Raw genomic sequence first — 25,205 nt, 5'->3', positions numbered from 1 at the left:
GTTAGCTAAATATCATCATAAATGTACATTTTCTAAATGCAAACCTCTTTTTTTAAGATTCAAACTTGAAATGAAAATGTATTTTGATTCTATTGAGTTCTCTACGAACATAAAAGCAATAAGAACAATGACATATTAGATAATCAAAAGTTGCTTCTTTTTTGGTGTCCCGTTTTGCTTGGGGCAATATATATATATATATATATATATATATATATATATATATATATATATATATATTGCCCCAATTACATATATTTTATGTAAATTTTAATATATATGTATATATATATATAAATATATATATATTAACATTTACATAAAAAAAAATATATATATATTTATTTATTTTTTGTCCTTGTAAGCAATTATTTTAGATATATTTATTTGTCTATTAATCAAAATCTGCTTTTGTTTTTTTTTAAAGATGTTATTTGGTTTCTATAACGTGAATAAAACAAGAAATGAATAGGCATACTTTATTATTAATCTTTTATTGCTCCTTGCCAGATCTCACATTAATCGTAGTAAATTCAGTCATCAAAAGCCCTTGCTGTTTTTTTTTTATTATTGCTATATATCTGAGCTATTTCTTCCTCAAATAACTCAATATCTCTTAAGACGATACACCTGTGTTGCCTTTTTAATTAATTTTGTCATAGACTTCAATACATTTTGCCGAGATGTAACATTTTAGTTTATTTTTGTTTTCAGTTATTTTTAATGCACATATTACATCTGTACATTTTCATTTGGTATTTATATTTTTGTGATATCTTGGCAATACAAAGCAGAGATAACCTTATTATACAAAAAAAAAAATCATATTTACCAATTTTTCGTTTTAATTAACGGAACAATGCATCCAACTGATCGGCAAATAAACAACAAAAAACATCCACATCGGTGAGAATGTTTCAATATTTAGTCGCTCATTTTGTATATACATATCTATGGGTCATGTTCTACGAATTCAACACGATGCTGCCACCTAACGGACGTCTTATGCCATTACAGTTTACCTTTGCTCCTGTTGTGCAGTCATTCATTACTTCAAGTGGATGATGCTTTGTCCACAGAAGCTTCTAACATGAAATCTGAGTTTTTGAAAATTTATGTTTCTTCATTCTCTAATTAAAATAATAGCTTTCACCTTCTTCCTTGAATTACAGCACAAGTATAGTCCTTAAAAGTTCATTCAAAACTGCATAAAAATGACTCATATCGGTCCTGATATGTGCTGCTAAACAAATTATATTGTAATTGCAGGTAATAAATTTCAGTATCTACATGCTTCTTTTAAATCAAACTCTGACATTGAGGAAAAAAATCCCATATACTCTTTTATTAGTTTAAACCACAACACAAGAAGTAGTGCAGCCATGGCATCAGGGGCACAATACATGCTATATGTACAAAATAACTTTTAAATTGGGAAAGTTTGCCATTGCGTGAATTTGGTGTGGTGCCTACGTAGGTAAACATTACAATGACAAAGGTTATGCTTGTGTAAAGCTCTTGACACTGGCAGAATGTACTTTCAAATGGAGCACAGAAAGATACGCATTTAGAAATCGAGTCGGTGCTCAAAACGTGCAGTTGGTGCAAATGTCTGGATTTAAAATGTGATAACATGAGGGCTAACCTTTAAAACCCTCTGTTTTATCCTGTAAAACAGTTTATCTGTTTTACTCTGAGTTATCCTGTAAGAGCAGCATGTAAAAAGTAGGAATAAATACAGTCTTGGACGTTTTAGCTGTCAAGAATGAGTTTGAACAGGTACATTTTTTAGGCAAAATCATTATTTTATGTCACTTTAACCCTAAAAATGATCTTCATAAATTCATTCCATGTTCAGGCCCCACATAAATCTGCACACAGATATGCAATTTATCACATTTGATGACATTCTGAAACTGCACAGCTTGTAGGTTTAATATGGGAATATTTGTTATGGCGAAATATTTCGACCATGAGAATGAATGTATGCTCTCAGATGGATTACATTCGGCCACATTGAACCCCTCTCGTGTGATGTACATGCTAGGTGTAGTAAACTAGCCTTTTCCCATCAATGCATCACAAATCTTTGCGAAGCCAACGGATTATCCATCTAATTCTATTTCACATCTCAAATGTTTCTTTTAAATAAGGCTTGTTCTCATTCTGTATGCAGGTTGCAAATGAGGGAAGTACTCTTAAGGCAAACCTAATGGCATGCAAATAAACTACATTTATATTCACCAACAGTACAAGCACATTTGAAGGGAAAAGTTGGATGGACATAAGCTTATCTTTTTGTCCATCCAGACGAGTGGGTAGTTCCAGAACAGTTACGATTACCATAAGAATCAGTTCGGTTGACATTACGCAGTATATGGTACACATAGCTAGCATCAGTACAATAAATAGTAGCTCAAATTAATACAGCACTTCAACGATGCGCAAGCTCCAGTGGAATCAGAAGGTACTTTGCACACTCTTCACATTTTGGCAGTTAATTTCAACAACTCAATATATATATGTATATTAATATTCATATAATTCTATTTGTGCATGGCATGGTCTGTGTTCGTGTACGCATTTGCGGTGTATGCATGTATGTGTGTGAGAGTGTACTTTTGTGTGTGAAGGTGTTTGTGTGTGCGTATGTGAAATTCGTTAGCAAAGAACATTCTCATGCACACAAGTGTTTCAAACACAGGAAGCGGATTCATTGAAAGGTAGTCCAAGCATTTTTTTTATCAGTGGAAATAGCTGCAAACTGAATGGAACATTAATCATTTGTGCAGTCCCTGGCTCTTTTCCGAGACGCTCATTTTTGCAGGTCACACTGCAGCAGTAATACAATGGACGGGTCACTCTTTGCTGCTTCTTTGAACTCTTCCAATGAGATCTGGTCGTCGTTGTTCTTATCCATCTTACTGAAGATTTTGTCGACTCGTTGTTCGGGCGTCAGGCCGTCCTCGTTCATCTTCATCATGATAACAGTCCCCACCATCTTATAGATTGCCTTTATGAGAAAAACAGAACAAAGTGTGTTAAAATCCTTCCAAGAGTCAAAGACACACTGAGCTTTTTTTTTATTGCTTTATGCAAGTAAACAGGAGAACAGACTGAATCGAGTACCTCAATGATCTCGAGCATCTCAACTCGTGTGATTTTGCCGTCTCCGTCCAGGTCGTACATGTTAAAGGCCCAGTTGAGTTTCTGTTCGAAGCTGCCTCGTGATGTGATGGAAAGGGCACAGATGAACTCTCTGAAGTCAATGGTGCCGTCTCCATTCTTGTCAAAGGTTCTGAAAGCATGCTGAGCAAACTTTGAGGCATCACCATAAGGGAAAAACTGGAAAAGAGGAAAACAAAACAATTAATTAATGGCACTATATAGTTCTTGTTAGTGTTTTTTAAAACACTCCTTACTGACTAAAGATAGTTGAAAAAAAAAGTAAATTTTAATTTAAAAATTAATTTCAAGCTACCCCTCATGTAAACAAACTCCCAATTCTTAAGTCCCTGAGCTTGACCAAAGAATATTTCAGATAAGTCTGAAACACTTTTTATAGAAATAAACTATCCAACATTTGGGATCGGTAAGACACAAAAAAAAGATATTAAAACTTTTATTCAGCAAATCTGTACTAAATTGATGAAAATTGACATTAAAAACATTTAAAATGTTACAAACTTTTCAAATAAATGCAAAATTTTCACATATTTTAATTCAGTGAAAAAAAAAGAAAAGAAATATCACCGTTTCCACAAAAAACAGCACAACTTTTTTCAACATTAATGCTTTTAACAGTAATGGCTATTGAAAATTCACCTTTACCATAACAGGAATCAACAGCATTTTCAAAAATAAAATATATTAAATCTAAAACTATATTTCACAATATTACTGTTTTCTATATTTTTGTATATATATTAAGTATAAGAGACTTTTTTCAAAAACCATTCTCACCAACTCCACACATTTGATCTGCATTTTTTTTTTAGTTAAACAGTACTGCATATTAGGAATGGTATAATGACTGTTATTTCTGTTGCTCAGAAATGCTCATCTCTACATTTTCTCTACATTATAAACTTGCTTCATTTGAGTGCTGCAAGGCTATTCAGCTATCGTTTTGTTGCATCAAGCTAAAAACATGAACTTCACAGATAGCACTAAGAATGCAGGAGATTTTCGTGGTGGGTAGGTGAGCGTATGTATGTATGAGTCTGTTAACTAAGGCCAACAACGCCCAGCGCAGTGCCTGTCTCTTTGCAGAAGAGGGCTGCAATGCGGACGTGAGCAGTGTAATCAGTCTGTGCCGCTACAAGAGCAGCACACAGCTCCTCTTTGAAGGAGAGCATCATTCTCCTCCTAATACTGTTACCCTCTCAGTGACTGAGGGCAACAATTACCCTCACCTGTTCCCAGTGCAGTCCCAGCCAAAGCACTATTTGTCACCTTTATGCCCAAAACACCACAGATTTCCAATCTAATGAGCAACGGGGGGGGGTATAAATGGTTTTTATGCTGGCGCCAAGCTGCAGAGACTCAAGTAAAGTGAAAATTTATAGGCACCACGGACAACAGATATAATATATCATGTTTTATAAGCCAAAAAGCAAATGCAAATACAAAAGAAGGCCCTTTTTGAGCAAAATCACTATTTTTTCACTAGATAATTGAGAAGCCAATGTAAATGTTTTTAAACGTTATCTAACCTCACATTTGAGTGTAGAGTTATTTGGCTGCTAAATATTAAACGATGGAATCACTGGAGTGTGTTGGCAGAGCTGAACTAAGCTAATAATAAATTCTGAGCACTTAGGAACAGATGCCATGCTCAAAGACAGGGAAATGAGATTCTCGTAGTTTTCACCTAATGAGAGAAAAGAGTGTGTGTGAGTGTGTGCCGCAATGACAGCAATACCTGAAATCACCTACATAACAGAAGCAGACAAAGTTCCTCAAACGAAATAATAAACATACTAAATAATGTCTCTTTAAAAATATAAAAATGCAGAAAGGTTTGTGTGTTTCAAGAAACCTATACCTGTTAAAAGTTTTAGGCACATGTGTAAAAATGCTGTAAAATGAGGATGCTGTCAAAAATAATGTCATAAATAGATTTTCTTTATCAATTAACTTCTATTAACTAAATTAAATCAACATTTGGTGTGACCATCCTTTGCATTTAAAGCAGTTTTTGCCCTAGGTGCACTTGCGCATAGTTTTTTTTAACCACATCGGTGGTTCAACACTTTGCCACATTTCATCTGGATTTAGTCTGTCTCAGTTTGTTCTGTTTCTTCGTGCCATTCCAGACTTGTGGAGCACTGGCTGTTGTCAGGCCCCTTGTGCAAACAAAAATCTCACTGGATTATTACAATTAATAGCAAAATGAATGTCTGGAAATGTAAACTGATATTTCCTACTGACACACTACAGCAAAAGATAGAAATAATTGACTTAAACCTTTTTTTTTCCCATAATATGTTAATGGATACCGTCAACAGTTTAGTCACCAACATTCTTCAAAATAGCTACTTTTGTGTTCAGCAGAAGAAAGAAGAAAGAAACTCATACAGGTTTGGAACAAGCGGAGAATGAGTAAATGATAGAATTTTCATTCTTGTGTGAACTATCCCTTTAATACCTCATGCAGTTTTTTGCTTCTCAAGTAAATTTATCTGGTTTCAAGGATTTTAAATACTGGAATGTTTCAAATTTACTGCATGTTTAAATTTACTGAAAAACTAGATAAAAACACTGACCAAGTGAATATTTTTTTCCCAGTGTAACCCAAACTTAATACAGTAGAATTAGATATATCCTATGTAAATTGCAGATATACTTGAATGCAAGACACCTACTCACAAACCCACTAGCTACGGCTGATGGGACAGCAGCTGTCTCTGATCTCATCAGAACTCAGCCAGCACAAAATCAAATGATTGAACACAGCGCCACCCTGTGAAGATGCAGAGTGCTCTCGTATATCAAAGAGTTCACACACTGTCAAGATCCTCCAGAAAGCAGAAGCCCTCTGGGATAGCATAGGTCTGGTCATAAGCCCCTGCCAGACTGGCACTGGGTTGAGAAAAGAGAGCTGAGACAGGAAGAAATGCACACTGTGATGTACCCTGCACACATGCAAAATGATTCTCTCATGGGGCTGGTCCTTCTGCTCCATATGGCCTTGCCCTTCACCAAAGTAGAGGAGAGCAAAAGAAAACAAACAAAGTGCAAGTCATGAAGAACTGGAGAGCTGCTGCTGTGCTGCGTGGCCCCCTCCCTAAGTTTCTTCCGTGCAAATCTGGCAGGTTATGACATTTTTTGTTATGTAAAAGAGGTTTTTTTAGGGCATGGCTGTGTGAAATTCTCAACTTTCACATTGCATTAATATTCTTCTTTTTACTTTCTTTTGGATCCAAGCACCGAATGTAGAAATAGATCTTCACATGTGTACTGTGTCAGAAGACATGCTATCACGTGGGAATGCCACCTGATCAAGATCCAAGTATCTGTTACTCTCTGATGGGTGCATAAAGGAGAAGAACAGTAATTTGCCATATTCAAGACAATGCAGAATATCATATCAGCTTATTTGTGTGTTTTTTTTTATAATCTCGTTTTATAGTGAATTGGTTTGTGTGAAAGGAATCTAAAAAATAAATCTCCCATAATTTACTTACCCTCATGGCTTTCCAAATAATTGCATACTTTCTTCTGTGAAACACAAAAGGAGATGCAGACTGTACAATCTGCTCTTTTCCACAAGGAAAGTAGATGGTAAGTTCCAAACAGTACCAAAAATCTAAAGAATCACGCAATTTGTGTGTAACACACTATATTTCAAAGTTTGGGGTCAGTATGATTTGTTTTTAAAGAAAATAATACTTTTAGTCGGCAAGGTTGCATTAAGTTGATCAAAAGTGACAGTAAAGATGTTTACAATGTGCAAAAGATTTCCATTTCTTTTTTTTATTACTAATAATTAATAAATCAAATGTATTAATCAAAGAATCCTGGGGGAAACAAGGCATCACGGTTTCCACAAAAATATTAAGCAGAACAGACATTCTTCCTAACATCTCCTCTAGTGTTTTACAGAGAAAAGTATTTCTTGGGTTAGACTGACACTGGGGAGTGATTGATAATCAAAGCTTCATATTTGGGTGACATTCCTTTAATGTATGGATACATAATGTAAACACAATTTAAGTCATTTAAAACTCTGAAGCGCAGACACCAAAATAATGACTTTTAACTCCAAACTGCTCCAGGGTGGCTGTTCCTGTAGTAAAAAAAAAAAATCACTTTGGATAAATAGATGTGCTAAATGAATAAAAATAAATAAGTGAGAAGAGCAAAACAGAAAGTGAGAGAGACTCCCCGTGAGAATACAAGGGTGAGAGAGACAACCTGCCCTTACACAGCTATTGAATTAAACTGATGTAGGGTGTGAGGCAAACAGCACGATCACTGTCTGCCCTGCAGACAGACTCCAGCCGCTAAAAGCCTGCGTAATCAGAGCACAAGCTGATGCCAGCCTCTGCCCCATCTCAGCCAGTCTACACTATCCCTGTCACGCTACTCCTAATGCAAGCCATTTAACAATGCAAAAGTCATGGATTTTTCATCCTAGGATATCAGAGAACCTAACCCTATTAAATGTGCACAGCGGAATTTAATGGCTGAATATGCAGGATGGTGCAAACAGCAGTGGAATGAATGAAATAATATTCACTGTTTGTCTTATTAACCTGACTTCATTTGGCAGGTGCTTTTAATCACATTCAAGGCATAACTTCCACATAACTTCCACTATTAGGCTAATCTGATGAAATCTAAAGAAGATGAAAACCATCTAGGATAAGAAAATGATTAATCACTGATCATTGAATTGTTGTTAATAATTTAAGCGATTATCTTATCGATTTCCTATTAATAAAATTAAGAACACTATAATATTAAAGGGTTAGCTTACCCAAATATGAACATTCTGTGATTAATTACTCATGCAACTAAAACATTCAAGGCCCAGAAAGGTAGTAAGGACATTGTTAAAATAGTCCATGTGACATCGGTGGTTCAACTTCAGTTTTATGAAGCTGAAATTGTTGAATAAAGTTGTTATTTTTGTTTTCTTTGTGCACAAAGAGTATTCTTGTAGCTTCATAAAATTACAGTGAACCACTGATGTCACATGAACTAATTCTTAAATAATATCAAACATTAATCTATTACAATGCTATTGAATTGCCATTTATAAATGGAGGAAAGTACAATTACAGGTGTTTATTAAGCGTATATATTACTGTAAATTCAGTCAAATTTATACAGTGTGCTTTTAATGTGAATTTAAAAATTGGATTTCAAAGGGTGTGTAATTTTAATATTTAAGATACAAATTTATTATATATATATATATATATATATATATATATAGTTTTTTTTATTTAGTTTCTTTTTTCTTTTCTCTTACTTTTTAAATAATTTAACAATCTTAACCATAACTTAAAATTAACATATACTGTATGTATACTGGAAAAATTCCTTTGTAGCAATTCAAATTTAGTTTTTTGTAGTTTAGACTACAAAAATTGTGACTTATTGGTATTAATAGGCCAGAATTTTAATATCTTTCACTAATCAACTTCACTAATTGACTAGTCTACCATCATGATGCTTATAATGTCTTTATTAGTGTGTGATACAGGTGACTCAAACCCATGAACTGTGGCTCTACTAGTCGAGCTATAGAAACAGAGGACAGCACTGCAGGGTAAAAGTGCGCTCAGCAAGAAATACAGATTCAGATTCCTCTGCTTGCCATCAAGACATGCACCAAAAGCACATTCCTACAACATCTTAGTCACCATGTAAGCTGTCAACACTGTCATCACACATATAAACCTCCACAGTGAGCAAAGGAGAGACAGCTGTTAAGGGCTCAGCATGCAGTTCAAATCAACTGGCTTCTACAGCAGGACTGACCTCAACGGTGATAACAATAACTGGGTGGATGGTAATGCCTGAGCTGGAAGATTGCCATATCTCTCAACAACACACAAACACACACACACACACACACACACCTAAATGTGCTGTACAGTGGTCAACACAATCAGACGCTTACTATAAGAAACAGCTACAAGATTGTGGAAGCACTCATTTTGACGATCCTAATAAGTTATGTCTGTTTATTTCAGCTGTTAAGTTCTCCATCAGAAAACCTTTTGAACATGCCTGCAAAGCGCACAGTCTCAAGCCCTTGACTAATGCCAAGTTTGAGTAACGGTGCTTTGCTAACCATCCAGACATTAACCCTTCTAATGCAACAAACACTAAAAGGGTTCATTCACTCTTACCAACAACAACAAAAAAGACAACAACCGTTAAATTGTAGTGTTTGTTAAAGTCTCATTTTAGTTATGTACTATTAGGCCTATAGTATTTATTAATATTTTGAATTTCCTAGTCATTTTGTTGTGCTTTCGCCATTTTTTATTAGTTTTATTGTTGTACTTCAACAAACTTATTTTATTTGAGTTAGATTCCAAAGTAACATTTCTCGTTTTCATTTAAGTTTTTAAAGTTTTTTTCATCTTATCTTTATATTTTATATTATTTGATCTGTATTTATGCAAAGGTACTGCAAAAATAATCACTTTAAAAAACACATCCACCACCTCCTCTGTCTTGGCCCAATTGCCTTGGTTTCGATAAAAAAGGCCCAAATTCATGCCACTGGTTGACTGAGAAGTTCACATGTCAGGCTTCAGTGTTTTGAAAGCATCACAATGTTTTCTTTAGTATGAAGTCAACTTAAGAATGGCTTATTTACAGTTGTCTCTAAACTAGTACACAAAAAAATGACTGATAACAGCACATGCTGTCAGCACACTAAAATAAGTTTGTCTTTAAATGTATCCTTTTTCAAGTATTATCACTGAAAATATTAAAGCTCAAACAAAAACTTACCTTCTTAACATAAAAATTACTTCTCCTTTAAAGATGAAAAATGACCCACTTTGTCACAGAATTTAATACTTCAAATACCAAGAAAATGAATTACACATGACTGATTCTCATCCACTCCTCTATACAAGAAAATTTTAAAAGCCTCTTTCTTATTTCACAGCAAAGTGCTTCTCTTCAAGCCCATGAATCATGAATAAACAATGTCCTATAATTTATGCAACCTTTCCTTTCCCCCCAACATGCACAAGTTACTTCACGACAGGCCAAGGAAAGCGTTCAGAAGGTGAATGCCTCAAAGACATGATGTCATCTTCCTGCTGAGAAATGAGTGAAGTTATAAAGCTCTCTTATTCAGCAAAAGACAGCGTGCCATCTGCACTACGTTTAAATTAACATGATAACGAGCACCGCTAAGCTCAGATATGGATTATGTAAACTGATGGTGGCATGCTGTTCTGGGTTTGGCCTGCTTTTACACTTGAGTTAGAGCTACAAAGCAAATTCAAGCTCCTTAGATCAACTGTACCTATTTAATTGCTAATAACTGTCTAATTAGCCTGGGAATGATTGAGTAGTAATGACATGTTATGGCAATAAATGTCTAATTAGCCATTTCTGAGGCATAATGCACATCCTTACATATCTATCTAGAGTCATTTCATGTAACTGCTTGCATATCTCCTATGATTTTTTTAGGTTTGGTTCTTAAAGCCATGTTTGAATTGCCTGGGGGAGGGGGGGGGGGGGGGTTGTTGGCATGGCAATTGCAATGTCATTTCATGCGAGTCATGATACAGATTAACCCAATGATTTATCTGGATTTCCTCAGATGTAGTTGCACTGTAATACTTGATGTGATTAGTGTGCTTGATGTGTGCAAGTAGTGCAACTATGAGAATTACATTTTCAATAAATCTACAGTGACTGCAACATAACAGATGCACTTTACAAAATTACATATTTTCAAAACCAACTACTCATTGGGTTGCCTAAATGACTAGTCAATTATTTGTTCTTAAGGAAGCCCAGAATAAATTAGGCTGGCAGTTAGGCAGAGTCCAATGAAATGGTGCAACACACTTGTTTTCATCATTGATAATAATAAATATTTTTTAAGCATCACATCATGATTTGTGAAAGATAATATGACACCAAAGACTGGAGTAATTGATGCTGAAAATTCAGCTTTGCATCACAGGAATAAATTGCAAATTGCTATTAAAATAAAAAACAGTTCTTTAAAATTATTATAATATTTCACAATATTATTGTTTTAACTTCATTTTTGATTAAATAAATGCAGCCTTGTCGAGCATAAGAGACTAGATATACTGTACACTATATACTCTGTATATAACAACAATTTTTATCTTTTTTTTATTGTATTAAGAATAAAAAAAAAAGAAAATGCACTCTTAAAGAGAAAAATTACAATCTTACTTTTGCCTCTATGGTGTTGCTTCATTTTTAGATGGCAGCACATTATCTGCAACCTCTAGGAACAATAAAATATTTTTATATACCAAGTTTGGACCCTTGTTAAAGTTCATGTTTAATATAGAAAAAACACTACAAAATCCATTATTATTAGTGAGTTTTGCAAGCTACAACATACATATTTAAGGGATAGTTCACCCAAAAATGAAAATTCTGTCATTAATTACTCACCTTCATGTTGTTCCAAACCTGCAAGACCTTCATTCATCTTCAGAACACAAATTAATATATTTTTGATGAAATCAGAGAGCTTTCTGACCCTGCATAGAAAGCAACACAACTGCCACATTCAAGGCTCAGAAAGGTAGTAAGGACATTGTTAGAATAGTCCACGTGACATCAGTGGTTCAAGGTCTTACGGGTTTGGAACAACGTGAAGGTGAGTAATTAATAACAAAAAATGTTATTTTTGGGTGAACTATCCCTTTAATACAATGTATGATTATATAGCTGCATGCTGTAGCCAGTCCAAACTAACCTTTCAGCCTAATACAGTCTTCCTATGATCCAGCGTATCAGAGCAGCTCCAGATAGCCCTTAGGCCGCTACAGCGCAATGCATTTCAACAAGCAGATAATAAGGTCTCAAAGGAACAGGACTAAGTTAACACAATATCCTGAGAAGGCAGGTTAGCACCACAAACTGAGCTGACTTCACTAACACAGTGGTCATAGATAATCACCCTCCCCCTGCACTACTGATTGAATTATATGGGCAATGTGCCCAAGGGATAATTGAGCTTGGTTGGCACTAGCCTTCCATTACTACAATGGCCCCCAATAGCATTATGTAAACACTTTTTATTCCTAACTGTTCACTACGGATCTGATTCAGAACGGGGAAAAAACAAACAGCCGCTGCAATACAATTTCCTTAATTCTCTCGAAATGACAGATTTGCTGACATTTCTGAGAACTGCATTTCTTTTCAGTGCAATCAAACTTTTAACTTAAAGCTGAGTACTCAATAAGTTCGGCATTTGTAATGAGGGCTGAATCAACAGCACCCCATAACAGTTCTGCTTCAGTGAACGTTCACAACTACAATCAAGAAAACAAACAATTCATGCTAATGCTTCTTGAGCTTGGGTTACACTATATTTGTTTATGACTACTTTTTACACTCTGCAATTCATTTGCCCTTTGTAGAGTGATTGCAGTGGAGTGTTTGAGGTTCAAGACTGGTAATCCAAAGGTTGCATTTTGAGCTGGTCAGAGGCGTTGTGCCCGTGAGAGTGGCACTTAACCCTAGGTGAATATGTCAGATAAAACAGGAATCACAAGCCCCCTTTTTGTCCGGCCAATAAAAGCCTTCCTCTGAATGATGTATGACGCATTCTCATCCCAACTAACCACAGATCACAGGCAAGCACTGCACTCTGCCAGAAGGAGACCTTGAGGTGACATTGTGAAGAGAAGCACTGGGCTGTTGTAGTGACCGCCAGCTAATCAGGAGAAACATCAGAGCATTTTCCACCCATTCAACCCTCGCACGTCACAGGAAGTCATATGAGGCAGACTGCAGGCAACACATGAAGACATATGCTAGCCTTCCATTGATGGTAAAGAAAAGCTTTGAAAAGCATTGGATGCAATGTGTGTGTGAAAAGGGTGGGAGGGCAGCAGGGGTTAGAGCCCCAGCCGTTCTTATTCCACAAATCAGGACATGCCAATCTATAAAAATTAAATAAAATCCATAATAGGTAATTAATGTAAAATAATAATAATAAAAATAATATTTTTTATATTGTGCTGACCAATACAGCAGTCTTAGACATACTGAAACAGTTATGTAAAATCAAGCAAGTTTTCAGTTAATTAAACTAGGATGGCAGGTGAAGGTGCCTTCCTCACATCTGGACACTGATACATTTTATAAATTATCATGTATACCTGAAACCGAGTGACAAAACACAACTAGAAGCCTCTCATATGATACTGTGGTCATTAGACATTGTTCTGTTGGTTTTAGGTTTTAGTTGGTTTTAGTTGGTCTTGACTGACCCAATACAACAACACTATCTCAACCAATGGTGTGAGTTTTGGATGGGTCTATCTGTTTGACTGACCAGTGGAAAACATGGGGGTGTGTTCAGTTCGATGAATTGTTTTTGTAAATCGGTTTTGTGATGCTAGCAGCAAAAATTACACATTTCACCTTAAAGTTATGTAAATGCAGTTAGTTAGATATGTTTAAGTTGTTTTTGCACTAATTAATTTTATTAATACGATTTTACCATAACTGCAGAAACCTCGGACACTGTGCATATCACTGATACACTATTGTTATGCTCAATGACTCAAGAGTATCACTGTTGATATTATATTCATTCTGCAAAATTAATACACTGTCATTATCTAAAACAAAGCTAAATGATTTTTTGAAAAATCCAATAATAGAAACAGATGTCATACACAGCCCTTGTGAGACCAACAACTATTGTTCTAAACGAGCCATTATTATGATGATAATTATTATTAAATACATCAATGTGAAAAAATTAACAATTTATGATAATGATTCTAGAAATAGGAAAAAAATAATGCAACTGAATAATAAGGCTTGTTATCTCTGATAGGTCATCTTACAAGAACTGTGGATGGGGAATAAGATGGTGTCCTATTGATCGCAGGGAGGCAATCTGTCTCCTTATCCAAGACAACCTTGTGTGACACCGAGGTCCTCCATCTTCTCAACAAACCTATCATTAAACAAAATGGATACTTCAATGAATCCAGAGTATGTAGGTCATTCATTATTGCATTCCGTCACAAGGGACGATCCCCTCCTGTCTGCTACTGTACTTAAACACACATGGACAGTCATTCAGCCTCACTTGCCACATGTCACCATCTGACATTAAATCCTTTTGGTCGGTTTCACTTTGTTATTGCATGTAATCTGACTTTACTGCAAAAACCATGAATCAGCCCCGGTAGTTTTTTCTTCAAACTTCCTCGCACCAAACTCTACGACAGAAGACCACTGGCGATGCCATGTTAAAAAAAGATTTGACAGGAAATCTACTTAAACACAAGAAGGGATGAAAAAAGTAACATGCTCTTTAAATCTTTGTCTTTTTTCTGCTACAAGTTAAGCACTAGAAACACTAGAAGCCTGCTTTGAATTTTCTGGAATCATTGTACACACAAAGCAAGTGCAAAAAAGAAACAGATCCAGCATGTTTGTCATGCTCAGCATGGGAAAATGAAAGTGTGCTAATTTTAGAAAATCTGCTGGGTGTGACTGCAATTGGAAGTCAACTTCAAATGATGTGCCTGCTGTAACAGACGTGTGCGTGTGTGTGTGTGTGTGTGTGTGTGTGTGTTTGACTGTGTGGTTGATCGACAGAAGAGGGCAGTGATAAGCAGTTTTTTTCTACTTGTATTGATATAGTTTCTTCATAATACGAGGATGTTTGGTGGAACATTGCAAGAAAATTGTGATTATTTTGTTTCTTTATCTGATAGAATTACAAATAAAACTAAAAATTAATAAAAATTAATTATTAAATATCTTATTATTACAATTACATTCAAGTAACAAGTATTATCATATTAAAATAACACAAATAATTATGAATTAATCGATTAACTCAATTAATCAATTTGACTCATTTTCTGGAAAACAAATATTTGTTGTTAACACTTTACATTAAGGTCCCATTAGTTCATGTTAATTATTGTATTAACGGATATTAACTAACAACAAGACATTTATTAATCTTTGTTAATACAACTGTTCATTTTTAGTTCATGGTCCATTAACTCATATTAGCAGATACAACGTTTGCTTTAAAAAAAAATGTACTGTATTAAATGTCTAAATTAACTTTAAGAGTAATAAATGCTTTAGGAGTATTTTTCATTGTTAGTAACTAATGTTAACAAATGAAATCTCACTGCTAAATGTTACAATTGTTTTAAATCAGATTGTTTAAACTAAAGTGAATTTTGTTAACTTTCAGAACAACACAAGCATATGGTAACTTCAAATATTAGACCTTGAATTAAAAAAAGGATTAACACATTCATGTGATAAAGAAACCTTCAAATTATCATCCATCAAATCAAAGAAATCTTCACATTTACACTGAAAAAAATTATACAAATTTTTTTTAAGGTGAGTGGTTGCAATCAATCTATTTTAGCTCCATTTAAATAATCAAATTTAGTTGACTAACTTTCAGCAAAATTTATTTAAAAGTAGCTAAAATAAATTGATTGCAACCACTTACCTTAAAAAAAATTAGTAAATTCAATGTATCATTTTTTCCAGTGTACCCAGAATTTGACTTTAAGATGTCTAGCCACATCATTGTCTATGCCACAGCAGGGCGCAAACCAGTCGTCATCCTGTCATTCCACATTCATGTGCTATGAGATCAGATCAGGGCCGATGTTCGATCCACCACAGCTCTCCGTTTGGCCACAAGATGAAGGTCTGAGCTGTCTGTTGAGGGTGATGTAACAAACTGGTGTCAAACAGGAGCACGCTGGAATCCTCTGGTAAAGATAATGTCCCCAGCGTACACCCATCCCCCTTCTACTCGAGAGATTTACTGTCATATTTTTGTGTCCTACCAACCACCTCATCGCCAACCGTGTATGTCATCTCTTTAACTGCCAATTAGATCTGAACACGCAGCATTCAAGTGCTTCATTCAGCACAAACCTAAAGTCCATTACACAGCACCTCATCACTGTTGTCACAGTATTAACATCTGAAACCGCAGCAAACAATCAAACACCAGCAGACAAAGGGATCACTTTACTGACACCATGTACAGCCTTCACTTCTGGATAGTGATACTATTGGCAGATTAATCACAGAGCCATTGTTGCATCCTTAAGGTTAATAATTTCCCATATACTGTAGTTAGTGTGGCACTTCTGGAGTCTGAAGGGATATGCACTGAGGTATATTGCCATGGAGTAAAATGCTAAGAATAGAATGGGAACTTTGCCACATATTGTCTCTTTAAATAGCCAGCCATTTTCGCAACAATTTTCTATAAGCTTACCCGAATCAATACATAAGGCAGTGTAATTCTAATCCAGTTCATAAACTGTCCTGATATTTTCTGTATGTCTGTTGTTTAAGATGCACTTGTGATCAATAGGTGGATTTATGTGATCGACACCATCTGACCCCAAAGACGATTACTGTACAAACAGTACAGTACAAAATCTGCAGATAATATAGAGAGCGGTTCATTTATCCATAGAACTGATCTCATCCCCAGTCTAGTCTAGCAACCTATTATTGAAAAAGGATGAATCATTGAAAAGATGCTAAATTTAGCTACCAATATGGCTTCCACAAAAACAGAACGAAAGACAATGCCAGCACCCTCCCAAGCTTTGCCCATACAAATCATGCTCATTTCTGGGCTCAAATTATTCCCTCCATAACTCTGTATAGAAGAGCTTAGATTATTGCCTCCACATTTATAGAAAAACTATACTGGTACAAAGATAGCATCTCAAATACTTTGAACCTGACAAGTGGTAAGGAATTTTTTTTATCCACAAATAAATTTAGCAAAAAGTGTTCATTCTAAATAAAATATTTGAAATTTTTTATTGGTTCATGCTGATAATGTAAATAAAAAGATTAATATTATATATTAAGCAATGCTACACAAGTTGAAAACTAACTGTTATTCTGCATCGTTTACAAAAATAAATAAATAAAATAAAAAAACAAAAACCTCATGCCACATTAGTTAAATTAAAAAGCAAGTAGGATGATTCACTGACCAAAGCCAATCACAAAACACCTCCTCCCGGTATCGCTATGCCACGAGCATTGTAAGTGTCAGCGCGCACACACACACACACACACACACACACACACACACACACACACACAAACAAACAAACAATCATTCAGTCCAGTCCAGTCCGCAGGAGCTCAGTGCCCTGCATGCGAGGCCATCCATTTCCTCTCCCTTGGATTTTAATAAAACCTCGTTTTATTAAAAAAAAATCTCGTTGATATCCTTTTGCTGTAAAACCCGCCATCCCTGATCACTAAAATGCTTGGCCTATAGCAGGTTTCTGTTATTTATTTTCATTTCAAGCCATTCTAAAAGTTATGAAAAGGTTTCATTGTGGTTTCTGAGCAGAGCTGCGAGACGTGTGGTTATTTACTTTGGCTATTAGAAGATCTTGCATAATGTCTTTACATAATTCATATTCATATTATGCAGCAGGTAGTGTCATGTTATAATTGGAACTGCAAGGCTGTACAGTAGATACACTCAGCAGACAAAGTGTCATCTGCAGCTAAATGTTTCCTTGCCAGACAGTCAAAACTGTAATATATATCCTCACAAATCTAAATGACTAAACTACTAAACAGAGCAAAACCCGTTATGACAGCAACTGTTCGTGCTTGACATGCCATAAAGAAGCCAGCCGTATGAATACCCAGCTAGCGTAGGCCTGGAGATCTGAATTGAGTTTGGTGCCAGTTATACATCAGACTATCCAACTGAATGACTCAGAGGGCTCTTCCAGTCACTTGTAAATCACATGGTGCATTTGATGCACTCCTCTGTGACCTCTTCAGTCTGGAGCAAGACCAACGAAAAGCCAGTGTATCACAGAGTGACTAGCATCCCTACCTTAACATACAGCTGCTGGAACTCGTCCAGGTTGAGTCGGCCACTGGGGCAATCCTTCAGGAAGCCTTTGTACCACTGTTTGAGTTCATGTTCATTAAATTCTGTGTTCTTCACCAGGTCCTCCATTACCTCAGGGGTCAGCTTGCTGTTCTGTTTCCCCATGGTGTCTGCAAGGCACAGAAATCAAAATAGCTGTGATCTCACTCTGCCTGGAGCTGTAGTTCATTTTAACTACGTGAACTGTAGCCTATAAACTGTATAAAGATTGTTCTACAAAACTGAGGCCATTTGTGTCCTTCCCATATACTACCATCCAAATTTTTTTATGCTGACCAAGTCTGCATATATAGTCAAAAATGCAGTAAGTACTATTATTTTAAGATGCAATTTATCCCTGTGATGGAGAAGTTTAATTTTACATTACTCCAGTCTTCTGTGTCACGTGATCCTTTAGAAATCATTCTAATAAGCTGATTTGGTGCTCAAAAACATTTCTTATTATCACTGTTGAAACCAGTTGTGCTGATTAATATTTTTATGGAAACTGTGATACTTTTTCAGGATTCTTTCATGAATAGAAATGTCAAAAGAAAGGTATTTTGAAAAACAATGTTTTTAGTGGCACTTTTGATCAGTTTAGTATGGAAGTCCGTTTCCGCCACTGAATAAAAAATAAAAAAGGTAATTGCAACATTTTCTCTCACAATTCTGTCTTTTTTTCTCATAATTGCGTGATATAAACTCACAATTGCGAAAAGTCAGAATTGCATGATATTTTTTCTCAGAATTGCGAGTTTATATCTTGCAAGAAAAAAGTCAGAATTGTAAATTTTTATCTCACAATAAATCATAATTCTTACTTTATAACTCGCAATTGTGAGTTTATATCACGCAATTCTGAGAAAAAAAGTCAGAATTGTGAGATAAAAAGTTGCAATAACCTTTTGTTTTTCGTTTTTATTCAGTGGTGGAAACGGGCTTCCCTTCCATAGTTTAAACTAGGGTTGCAAAAATGTGGAAAATTTCCAGTAAATTTAGGAAACATTCCAGAAATTTTGGAAACTTCCGATTTTTTGGAATCTTCCAGGAATTTTTGTAAATTTTCCACCTCTTTGCAACCCTAGTTTAAACCATCCTTACTGAATAAATTATAAATTTCTCTCAAAAAATCCAAAACATTTACTGACCCCAAACTTTAATATAAGTATAGACACTTTTGTATTCATAAACCCAGACAGAACATTTAAAACCTTACAAAACTCACATTCAACTCCCACATCATAATCACCTTCAAAATCAAACATGAATAGGAACCTGTTTCACAGAATGGACCATAAATTTGTTTAAATAAGTGCCAGCTCAAGAAGGCGTCATTTTATAGCTAAGTCTGGATTCAAGGTTTCTTCTTTATCTTGAACATCCTATGGAGTATACAGTATATACTGTCAAAGTACTACACAAATTGAATTGAATTTGAGAAAATGGGATATTAAGCTGAGCGCACAAATATTAATATACTAAAGGTACATTGCAATACTCTTTTCATAATTAATATCATGGCTATAATAAAACTAAGCACGCGGTGCACTTGAATAAATATGATGGCTTGAGTGAGTCATTGTGGATTATATCATTTCATGCTGGCTGATTACATTTAAAGGAGGCTTAGATCAGTGGGACAAACACACCAAAAGTCTGGAGCTTCTAGTGCAGGGTTTTTCTTGAAAGATCCCATCATTTTCATTAACACAAAGCCACTCACACAGTTGTCTTAGCACAGGGAAAATGAAATAGCACCTAGAGAATAATCCTAAATAGACTGTGTCAGTAAATAATACCTCACTAAGCATGAGAGCATTCTCATAAGAAATCCCCTATTTCAGCTTATAATTATTATTATTATAAATTTGTCTGTCCCTTTGGAGGACGAGCAGTGTTTTATCCTGCCCACATGCTTATAAGAGAGGCCCCTAGCTCTTTTCCCCCTAGATGGCTGTCACACATAGTGTGTGTGTGTGTGTGCGTGTGTGCGTTACTGTCAGGGAAATGGGTTAATTAAACAAAGCATCATTCGCATAATTACCAAAAGGTCATCACATCCTAAGCTTCAACGTGACATTTACATTTTTTTTGCAAATTGAAAAAGCCCATCCTTCTGTTACATTAATAAAGGATACAATGAAAGCAGAGAGAGAGATGGAAAGCATGGCAGCAGTGCTGCGGATGAAATGCTAAGTAATTCTGCTGCTTTTTAATTTCTTCAACGCTACTAAATCAGAGATGAGCTCTCATCACATTCATAGAGGCTCACGTAAACACTCGATGAGAACATTGCGCTTCAAAGTTCATTACAATTTATTTTCAGTCTGAGACTGACAAACGAGCAGCGATGCAGATGATAATGAGTACTAATTTAGTTTCCCACACAACTGCATTTTATTTTCAATCAAATGGCTGAGTAAAAGACATACATCTTGACTGTTCTCTAAAGACAGGGATGCTGAAAATACTACTAAACTAACATTTACACATTTTAACATGGTGAAAATGAAGCCACCAAGCCGGCATTGTGAGCCGGTGCACTTTTAAAGGCAGGAGCATAACCCGTCTTGAGCTGCAGACTGCATTGGAGGCCCAAGTCCTTGGGGAATACCTCTCTTTATGAGGGATCCACCCATGAGAAAAAAGCACCGCATAGCAAATTCAGAGTGCTAAAAACAGCTGCCCTGAAACTGACTATGAATCAGCGATAATGCATTGCCGTATAGCTTGTTCCCATTCTGTGAGTGTGAATTATGATACCAAACTAATTAGATGACCAGCATCATTCCTAATTGAATCCTCATCCAGCTGATCCCTCCAATGTCAATGCTTTACATGATTTCTGTCAAGTCACAAAACTGAAGGTTCAAATGATCCAATAATTGGTCAACAGGATTGGTGGAAACGTTTTGTTCTCTTCATTTCACTGATTTACAATATTTCTACCAACTGAGGATGGAATAGTTTACTCATAAATTAAAATTCAATCATCATTTACTGGTGTCACGTGAACGTGATTTTCTTCTAAAATTTCAAATCGCACACAAAGCTATCTTTTGGGATTTTCCCCCTTTTTGGAGTTTTACAGTCCCTGGTCACATCTATATTTTCACTGTATAGAAAAGAACAGGTCAAAACGGTTTTCTTTTGTCGTTCAATTGAAGAAAAAGTCATATGTTTCAAATAATGACAGAATGTTCATTCTTGAGGGATAGTTCACTCAAAATTGGAACTTCTGACATCGTTTACACACCCTCATGTTGTTCCAAACCTGTACAACTTTTTCTCTTTTCTGTGCAACATAAAAGAACATATTTTGAGACAGTTTGCCACAGTGTTTTTATTCATAAAATGGAGGTCAACGGTAACCAAAATAGTTTGGATACCAAAATATCTTCTTTTTGTGTCCCACCAAAGAAAGAAAGTGATTTAGGTTTGGAACAAAATGAGGGTGAGCAAATGTTGACAGAACAATCATTCTTGGGTGAACTATCCCTTTAAATTTAGACAGCCATCTAAGCTCTCCAAATTTAAATGGACTTTCCATAAACTGTACAGAGAGGAATTTCCATGTGCTATAGCAATGAGAAACAACTACAGATATTACAAATGCAACACTAATTTCCAATTCCTACTGTTAAATCTTTTTAAGAGCACTCCAGCGAACAGTTTTACGAGTATGCATGAGAATCTTTTGTCTCGGGGCTGTGAAAATTGTCCAAAACTAAGACTCATTTCAAAACCTTAAAAAACTGATTCCATCATTTAGGATTTAATTTGCCCAGTATAAATAACAATAAGATGCAAAAATGACATATTGCTACTTGTTGCATCATTCTAGACAAACATAAAAAGTAGTGTAAAGGTCCTTGCATACTGAGTCCGAAATTTTCGTTTTTCGTTTTTATCGTATTAGTCATCCTTTCCTATCAAAATGCGTATTACAGATGCGAAAACGCAGAAAATCGAACCTAATCTGAATTTTTTTATGATGGACGAAAGTTTCAGAGGCAGTGTGTAAACATGATTGACACAGCATAAGGTCGTATTTATTTTTTAACGTGCGAAAAAAATCTGACAAAAATTTCGGACTCAGTGTGCAATGACCTTAAGATTGAACAATAAGGTCCATCTGATCTACTGATACTGTTGAAAAGAATTGGTCACTGCAGGCTATAAAAGGAACTGAAGAGCCTGTCTACCTAAAAAGCAATAGTCCACTCCATTTTCCATTTAGGCTGCATCAGTGCTATTTCTGCTGCAACAGGAGAGCAGAGAGAATACTCTGTCCCCTGTGACTATACCATGCAGGTTGAATAGATCTCTTAAAATTATTTTGCCTTTTCACGCGACACTGCTGTAATGCAGATAGATTAAACTGATCTTTGGCATACACACGGAATAGCAGTGGTTCATCCGAAGAAGCACACAGCATATTCTGATCTGTGTGTATATGTTGAGCTCATCTTATGTTTGATCCACAGAAAATGTTGTGTTATGATCAAAACAATGTGTTATGTTGTACAAGCATTTGTGTCATCTAAGAACCGACTAGCAGGCGTTATGATGACTATGCAAACTGAGCCCTGTCCAAAGATCAAAAGGTGTTTTAAACCCAGAGTTGACTCATCACAACAATGTTCCCATCCACACGAGCCTGACAGATTATGTCACATGTGAATTTAGCCAGCCAAATGATTTAGGACATCCAGCTTATTCAGACAGTCACATTATATAACAAACATTTCAATTATTTCATTATTTTACAGTATGACCTTGAGAGTGTAAGATTGTAGGTAATTGATTATAGGAAATACATGCTTAAAATTTCACTACACTGTCATTTCTGCTCTGTCACCCGTGTACATTATACATAGATTCTGCAGTGGATAAGAAGCTGTATTAGCAGTGAGGACAGTCGGTCAAGTAAGTAATTAAAAAATTTAACTATAAAACAGCAATATCACAGCATTATGATATCCTCCTAATTAAAAAATCCTAAAGTAATCTTGTTGGAATTTCTTGCTGGAAGTGATATTAATTCCAATGATATTAAGTAATGATAGGGAATTTCCTAAATGGATTCCATTATAACACAAAACAAAAACTAGATATTTCGAACAAACAGTGCAATTACCCCTGTAGGACATCAAAATGAATTTAAAGGAAATGTTCAGGATTTCAAAGCTCCTTTTTAGGGTTTCTTTAACTGTACAGCTAAATACAATGCAAGCAGCATTCTGATTATGACACAATAACGAAATAGGACATAAGAATCAAAGAATGATTGTAACTTGAACCAGAACTATTTGATTCGTAAGATTCTGTATTCTTTTAGAATCTTTTTGGGTTGGTTGAAAATTACAATACAATTCCAAAAAGAATCCAGTTCACATTAATTTGGGTTTTTTGACTCCCTAAATTGTCAAAATAAATTATATCCACCAACCTGTGCAGCCAAATACATTTCTCACCTAGCCCTGAATGACACACAGTAGATAGCTACATAAGACACACAGCTGTCTCAGACATGTACACCTGGGGCCATTGTCAACTAATGTCCATTTATTTGACAAGGCAAGCTCACATTTTTTTACCTCAACTTTACTACTGTGTCCTCTGGTACCCCTTCGAATAACTCATAATGGCATTTGTAAAATCACCACACAGTATATTGTTAACAGTCCATTTGAATAATCTTCACACATAAAGTGGATGAATAGGGTGAGGGGTTTGTCTATACAAAAGTATTCTCAAATATCATAATTATACACATTTCATCCTCTGAGATTAATCAATGCATTGCAATGCTGCAGGTAGACTAGATGAACCCCAGCTCAACCATCGTCACGTCAATCCATAACGACTTTCTAAAGGTTTCTTGTTCCAGCGAAAACACATAGTCATTGAGGGACTTACCGATACAGAGAACCAAAAGGAGGTCTGACGATTCCTGCTTCGGGCGACTGTAAAAGGTAAACGCGATGGAAGTGCTCACTAATCGGCTGACAGCTGCGGTGAGGTTTCTTTGGGGTGAAAGGGAGAGACGCAGCGATTACTGCAGCGAGGACAGTCCACGCGGAGCGCTCGAGGTGATGTTTCAGCGTCGGTCTGTGTTCATCACCACCAACCTATCTCGTGTTTTCACAGTGCTCCGCGAGCTCTGCTGTGGTGTGTGCTCTTTTGTGTGTGCGCAAATTGTGCCTCTTCTCGCTCTGACCGAACTCAGAGAGAGCAATGTTAGAAAATGACATCAGCAAGTCAGCTAGATCTGAAAGTCTTGGAGATCCACGCAATTACTTGTTAGATTTTTTTTCTTTCCATTTTATTGTTATTATTACTATTTATTTATTTATTTTATTTTTAGCCAATGTGTTACTAATAAAATTGCGTTCAGGGATCTGTTTTTGAAAAATAATTTCTAAAGGAAAATATAAAAAATATATAGTTAACAGAGCAGATATACACACGTCAAATAGACCAGTCCTTATTATATAGCATTTTTCTGAAATGGAAATGTGCTAATAGTGAAGCAATCACATACAAATATTCGTATCAGGCACGTGCACACATAGACATAAAAGGGTTCCTCGAGAGAAAGTGCCCTTTTTTCTGGGGAGTTTTTTTTTTTTTTTTTTATAAATGAATATAGGCCTAGGTGTGTATAAGTATGGGTGTGTGTTGAGACTCTGTCTAGTTCCGATGCCTTTCTCCGCTCCGCGTCTCAGCGCAGGCGCGCGCAGCACAGCAGTGAAGCACACATTGATCGGCACATGCACATCACAGACAGGCAGAGAACCGCAGAAGTGAAGCTCTCCCTCCCTCTCCAGTTGTGTTTATCTTGGTGTGGAGGTGAGTGGTGATAAACAAAAGACTAGCTACCCGTGCCTCGAATTTACAGCTAATTATCCAAAAGACAAAAGGCAAAAATTTGTCTTGCTAACATCAGACCAGTGCGCGTTCTTTCACTGCATGATTCAGTTTATTAAAATGCATTTAGATTAAGAATGATCACAAAATTCAAGATATGGGGGCAGAAATTTATATATTTATA

The 25,205-nt window shown here is 35.8% G+C and overlaps 1 protein-coding gene across 1 annotated transcript; it reads right to left on the bottom strand.

The window, feature by feature from the left end:
• Nucleotides 1–1,322: 1,322 nt before the first annotated feature.
• vsnl1a (visinin-like 1a) lies at nt 1,323–24,332 on the bottom strand. Its single transcript, XM_079375515.1, has 4 exons — nt 24,071–24,332; nt 18,110–18,276; nt 3,130–3,345; nt 1,323–3,013 (listed from the first exon to the last, which is right to left on the bottom strand). The coding sequence occupies exons 2-4, from the start codon at nt 18,269–18,271 to the stop codon at nt 2,816–2,818; spliced, it is 576 nt and encodes a 191-aa protein (XP_079231641.1). The 5' UTR covers nt 18,272–18,276; nt 24,071–24,332; the 3' UTR covers nt 1,323–2,815.
• Nucleotides 24,333–25,205: the final 873 nt, after the last annotated feature.

This window comes from Barbus barbus (assembly GCF_936440315.1).
Source record: "Barbus barbus genome assembly, chromosome: 24".
NCBI lineage: Eukaryota > Metazoa > Chordata > Actinopteri > Cypriniformes > Cyprinidae > Barbus > Barbus barbus.
This window is presented reverse-complemented; position numbering and strand designations above follow the sequence as displayed.

Bases quoted from the DNA above. Each gene is read 5' to 3' on its own strand.
- vsnl1a (XM_079375515.1), bottom strand. From the start codon at position 18,271: ATGGGGAAACAGAACAGCAAGCTGACCCCTGAGGTAATGGAGGACCTG. The intron at 3,346-18,109 runs GTAGGGATGCTA...CCTCTTTTCCAG, and splicing joins TCCAGCAGCTGTATGTTAAG to TTTTTCCCTTATGGTGATGC. The intron at 3,014-3,129 runs GTACTCGATTCA...TTTCTCATAAAG, and splicing joins AGATGCTCGAGATCATTGAG to GCAATCTATAAGATGGTGGG.